The sequence below is a fragment of the Theobroma cacao genome, chromosome 5 (assembly GCF_000208745.1).
Source record: "Theobroma cacao cultivar B97-61/B2 chromosome 5, Criollo_cocoa_genome_V2, whole genome shotgun sequence".
NCBI lineage: Eukaryota > Viridiplantae > Streptophyta > Magnoliopsida > Malvales > Malvaceae > Theobroma > Theobroma cacao.
The window spans coordinates 32726790-32732969 of NC_030854.1; the positions used below are offsets into that span (position 1 = coordinate 32726790).

At 29.9% G+C, this 6180-nt stretch overlaps 1 protein-coding gene across 1 annotated transcript; it reads right to left on the bottom strand.

Moving 5' to 3' along the window:
• On the bottom strand, positions 3580 to 4372 carry LOC18599609 (probable glutathione S-transferase). Its single transcript, XM_007029656.2, has 2 exons — positions 4034 to 4372; positions 3580 to 3942 (listed from the first exon to the last, which is right to left on the bottom strand). The coding sequence occupies exons 1-2, from the start codon at positions 4370 to 4372 to the stop codon at positions 3580 to 3582; spliced, it is 702 nt and encodes a 233-aa protein (XP_007029718.2).

Genomic DNA, 6180 nt, shown 5'->3' on the forward strand with positions numbered 1-6180 from the left:
TAGTTTAGGAATATTATCAATAACTCTTTATATCTTTGCTGTCCTATCGATGTACATTTAAACAAATATGTAAAGCTGTAACTGTACCAGCTTTAAAGATATTGAGAAATACGATTACCAATTAAATTTTGTGTATAAGATGTGATTTTTTCATTTAATTTTGATATAATTTACTCAAAATAACTCTTAAATTATTTTAAAAAATTCAAATAAGCTCTTATTCTTTAATTATGTTCAATTAAATCTATATACTTTTAGTTTGAATCAAAATAGCTCTTATAATTAATGATTGACTAATTATCATTAGACAAAATACCGTTTTTTATTTTACATTTATATGATACTGACATGACATTGATGTGAAAAATGAAAAATGTCAAATAATCATATTATTATATTAAATTAACACATCACGTCATTATCATTTATAATATACAAGTATGTATAGTTTTAAGTATTTATAAATTAGTTAGATATAAAGTTAGGGATTATATTTGATGCGTTGACCATATATAGTTTCTATATACTGTTAGGTCATGAGATAGTGCCACTTCATCAAAAAATAAAAGTTTTAGAGACTTGAAAATTAATATAACCAATTTTCTTTTAAAAGAATAAAAATAAATTTTTTATCTCTCTCTAGTTCCCTCTCACACAATCTCCCCTTCGTCTTCTCCCATTTTTCATCCATTATAAGCAGAAAATGTTATACTTAATATTTCTATAATAAAAATAATTTTTTTATGGAAAATTTCAAATGAAGTTTTATATTTTTTTTGTATGATGAACAAACTTCATTTAATTACCATAGAAAATAATAAAATTATTTAAATCATATGGTCTTCCTTAGCAAACCAATGTCGCCCAGAAGGCGATGTGTTTGCTAAAATAGTTTGCCAAGAAGGAAACTTGGGTAGAAGCGGTTATTATTTTGTTGTTTAGTGTCTGTGTTCTAGTGAAGCTGTGATTTGTTGCTGCTGGACAGGAACTGATTTTTTTAATAAAAAAAATTAGGAAAAATTCGTTTCATCAATGAACTTTATAAACTATCCACTTGTGGTAGTGGAACACTACAACTGAGAAATTGGCAAACAAAACTTGCCCGCTCCAAGTGTAGCGTGTAAGCAATTTGAAAAGAAACTTTCTCATCAGGTTTTATATGGGATCATACTCCAAAAATACATGAATCAAATCAAACCAATCGCCCACAGAACCCACAAAAAAAAATCAGTTGCACTGGTTTTGATTAATTGCTGCAAATATCTGGCTTTGGGTGAGAGAAATCTATTGTAAGGAGAGAAGAAGAAGAGGAGATTGGATGAGAGGGAGATGGAGGAGAGAGAAAAATTTTGTTTGTTTTTAATGGAAATCTTAATTTTAGCTCTTGACCGTAGCATGATTTTAGAGATTACATGACTCAAGGAAATTCCCTTATTCTTGCTCTTGATTGTAGCATGACTTATTTCCTGATTCTTGCTCTTGACTGTAGCATGATTTTAGGAATTAGACGATTCTAGGTCTTGTAAATACTAGTTTTCCTTGTAGGAACCGGTCAACCTTTTTTCTTGTATAAATATAGTATACAATTGCATCAATAAAAATTATCTGAGAAGAGACAATTAATCTCTTTATGGTATCAGAGTAAGTTATAGTAAGCGAGCAATTCTATTATCAAAACATGGCCGGAGACAAAGACAAGGCAAGTTAGGAAAGTGAAGAATTGGTTGCGAGTGCTAGTGCATCACAAAGCAAGGCAGTCGACATCAATTCTCCAAACTACTTGCATCCCTCCTATCATCTTGGTCTCATGTTTTTGGCTCATCCTTTGGGTGAGAATGGCGAAAATTAAGTTTACTTGGAGAAAGAATTTTCTAAACGCCCTCCAATCAAAAAATAAAACAGGCTTTGTGGATGGATCAATTAAAAGGCCGGCAGTTTTATATCCAAATTTTCAATTGTGGGTTCAATGCAATGCAACAGTGCAATCATGGCTTGCAAATGCATTATGCAAGGAGTTTCAAAACACTGCTACACATGTGGATACCGCAAAGGAATTATTGAATGATTTACAAGAATGTTACACACAAGGCGTTGGTCCATGTGTACATGAGTTAAGGTGTGCAATTGCACTTTTACAGCAGGAGAAAAACTAAATCTCTTCCTATTATGGGAAAGTAAAATCAAAATGGAATGAGATTCAATCTTTTTGACCCATCTCAACATGTAATTGTGGCTGCACTTGCGAACCAATGGGAAAGGCACAAGAGATGCGAGGAAAAAAGAAGTTATTTGATTTTCTTATGAGATTGGAGTAAGAGGTTTTTGATGTTTGTTCATAGGTTCTATACACTGAATCATTACCAAACATTGGGCGAGCATATACTATGACAGTATAGAAGGAAAACTAGTATTTACAGGACCTAGAATCATCTAATACCTAAAATTATGCTACAATCAAGAGCAAGAATCAGGAAATAAGTCATGCTACAATCAATAGCAAGAACCAGGGAATTTCTTTGAGTCATGGAATCTTTAAAATCTCTTAAGTTTATTTTTTGATGAAGTGGCACTATCTCATAACTTGATAGAGTATAAAAACTATACATTATTAATACATTAAATATAATCTAAAAAAAAGGAGATTATGTGTCAAATAACATTTTAAATTTATGCACTTGTTACATTTACACGCGAGGGTTAATGTTTAAAGTATCAAGTTTTTTTTCTCCTTTTAAATTTCCTCATTTGCTTAAAAAACCAGAACAACATTTATTATAGGCTTTCTTTCATCAATTAAATATATTTATTTGCTAAATATACTATCGCAATGTGTTTCTTACATCAATAGAGTCCCTTTGATAAACAAAATCGGATCATCTTATCTCTTTTTCATTTCTTTCAACTTGGCATTAATTTTAGTAACTATACTTATCCACATATTAGTAAGTATTTTTGTAAAAAAAAAAAAACATACAGGTTAAAAAATAAGTAAAAAGAAAGCAAATCAAGGCAACAGATTTAGATAAAATCACTGTCAAATTTTGGTAGGAATAAAAAAACTATATCATGAGTGTATAACTGATTAAAAGTTGATCACATACTTACAAAAATAATATTGTAATATTAGGATATCAGATCTAGAAAGACTACTTGCTACTTCATTCATAGTACGAAGAGATTTACCATTAGTCTAACTAGTTGCAACTTTAGATCAGCTTGAATATATATGAACAGTAATAGAAAGTACATTTGATGAGTTTGCTTGAAGGAAAAAAGAAGTTAGACATGAAATAATAATATATATATAATAAATTTGTAAAACATTATAAATTAGAGACAAATTTATATTATTTTTTTAAATATATAAAGATTTCTGCGTTACACAATAAACTTTATTGATGATAACTCAAAACTTACAATACAGAAAAATAAAGATAAAGAGATCGAGAGATCTCTTCCACCATATAATTAAGTATACGGAGACCAAGAGCATACGGAGACCAAGAGACTCTTAGCATTTAACATTTCTTTTTTTTTTTTTATTTCTTGCGAAGAGAGAACACCTGCATATCATCGATCTCATTTTTCCGCTGCTAATTTTAGCTGTGATTGACGGTATTTTTTAAAGAACCGAACCAACTTTTCCATGGGGAACAAGCTGTCTTTGACAACATGAATCTGTTTGAATTCGCTCTTCCAATTGTCAAGGTGGGGGTATTTATCACGGTTGAAGAATTCTATGCCAGCAACTTCCTCAATGGCTTCCAACCATATAGTAGTCCAGCCGAAGGCAACGTCCAGGAACCCCACCGTCTCACCTCCAAAGAATTTCTTACCCTTCTTCATTCCTTCAAGCACTTCCATGGCATCTGATACTTGCTCAATTTCCTTCTTTAGCTGGTCTCCTTCAGCACATAATGCTCTCTTTGAACCTTCAAGTAACTAAAATAATATGTACAACTGAGGAATCCAGCAGAAAATTAGAGAAGATGGGAATGGAAGTGAGATAAAAATAGATGTACATTATATATACCATTTCATCCATGAGGCGAGCCCAAAATCTTGCCATGGCTCTGTCATATGGATCAGTGGGAAAAATGGGGTTGTGTTTCCATGTCTCGTCAATGTACTCAATGATGAATAAGGACTCCACAATCGGTTTCCCATGATGAAGAAGCACAGGGACTTTCTTGTACACTGGATTGCAATCGAGAAGGAAAGAGCTCTTCTTGTTCAGATCCCTCAGATTTTCTTCCACAAATTCATATTGGATTCCTTTCAGTTTCAACACCCAGGCCACCCTGTGAACATATGGGCTATACCATGCACCCACTAGCTTAACCTCTTGCTCATCGCCGGCCACTTCGGGCATATCTGCAATTATTCTTTCTTCTTCCTCCTTTCTGCTGAAACATGTACTATAGTTTTCATTAGTATAAATGATATTATATGATGCATGCGTGCCGTTCTTATATATTAAAAGAAATTAAATTTTGGGTTCAAGTCGTTCTCATGCATGACGTCCCGAAGAATTAAATTTTGTTAAAATTAAAAACAAATCCTTTGCACGGAAATCGAGTATAATTTCTTTATATCTAACTAATTTATAAATACTTAAACTTCCTGCATGGAACTCGAGTAATTGAGTCAAACACTTAAACTCAGGTATCAAATTTCTTATAATTAATTTATTAGAGGATATTTTTAAACAACAAAAGTTTTTTTTTTGGTATAATAATACAGAAAATCCTTTGATGTTTTAGTAAAAATACACTTCTCATTAGTTTGAAAAAACTTCTCTGTCCCCTTAAAAAGTAACATTGTCAGTTATTAAATTAACTTTAAATGAAAAGACAAGTGCATTTTTTCTTTAAAAAAGAAAAGACAAGTATACTCTATATTATTTACATCTCCATTTCTATATAACTTTAATTTTAATTTTTTATTTCAAATTTTATCTCTTTTCCTTTTTTTTGTTTTTCCTAAATCTTTTTCCTAGTAGTGACATTTAGGTAGTTATAAATTACGTTATGAGATTTTATTAGTATTATAACCATCTTTAATTACTATCAAATTAAATTGGATTTAAACTAATTATGATTCAATTTGATATTAAAATATGAAATTTAAATTATTCTATACACTAAAAGTAGAGTTATTAAACTTCACAAGCGATATTAGAAGGTTGACACATGATTTACATGATATATTTATAAAATTAATTAATTATTAAATAGACATATAACTCACCTAACTTGCTTATGGGGTTTAAGAATTCCATTACGGATATATAGAATAATAATCCTAAATGTTTTAATTATCTTTAATTTAACTACATGTTAAAAAGGATGAGAAAGGAAAAATAAAACCAAGTCTAAGAAATCAAACAATTTATTCAAACTTATAATCTCCTTGTTTTAGTTTTATTTTTCTAGGAAAATGATTAAGAAACTTTTTCCTCCAGAAAAAAGACCCCTAGTTTTTGCTTTTCTCTTTTTCCTTTTTTTCTTTTTCTTTTTGAAGAAAAGGGAAGAAATGAAAGAAAAACACCCTATATTCTTTTTCCTTATACTTTTTTGTTATTGGAAAGAAAAAAAAATTACTTCTTTTTTTCCTTTTTTTTTTAAAAAGAGAGAACTGAAAGAAAAAAAAAAACTTCTCTCTTGTTTTTTGTTTTTGTTCATTTTTTTGACATTTTTTATAATAAATATCACTCATTATTTTGAAATTTTGGCTAAGAAATAAAAAGGTTATGAAGAAGATATTAACAAAAATTAAAGATGAAGAAATAATGAATGTAAAAAAACATTGTCTCTTTCTTTTTATACAAGAGAAAAAAAGAAAGAAAATAAAGAAAATAGTTTTTCTTTTTACTTTTTTTTAAAAGGGTCACCTAGACAAAAATTATATACACATGTTGATTTTTTTGTTTTATCAACATATGTTAATTTAGGGTCTTTCTATAAAATAAGTTAGCATTACTTTACTTACAACTAGCTTTACATGTTGAGTTTAAGTTTGACAAGAAACTAATGGTTCCAAATTATTTCTTACGGTCAACCACATCAGATTAGGAAGACACCCAATCATTGCCCATTACAAGTTACAAGTGGAAAAAGTTCAACTTGAATGAGAGAGATTACCTCACAAGAGTACAGGTACTTTACCCCTACCTAAAAG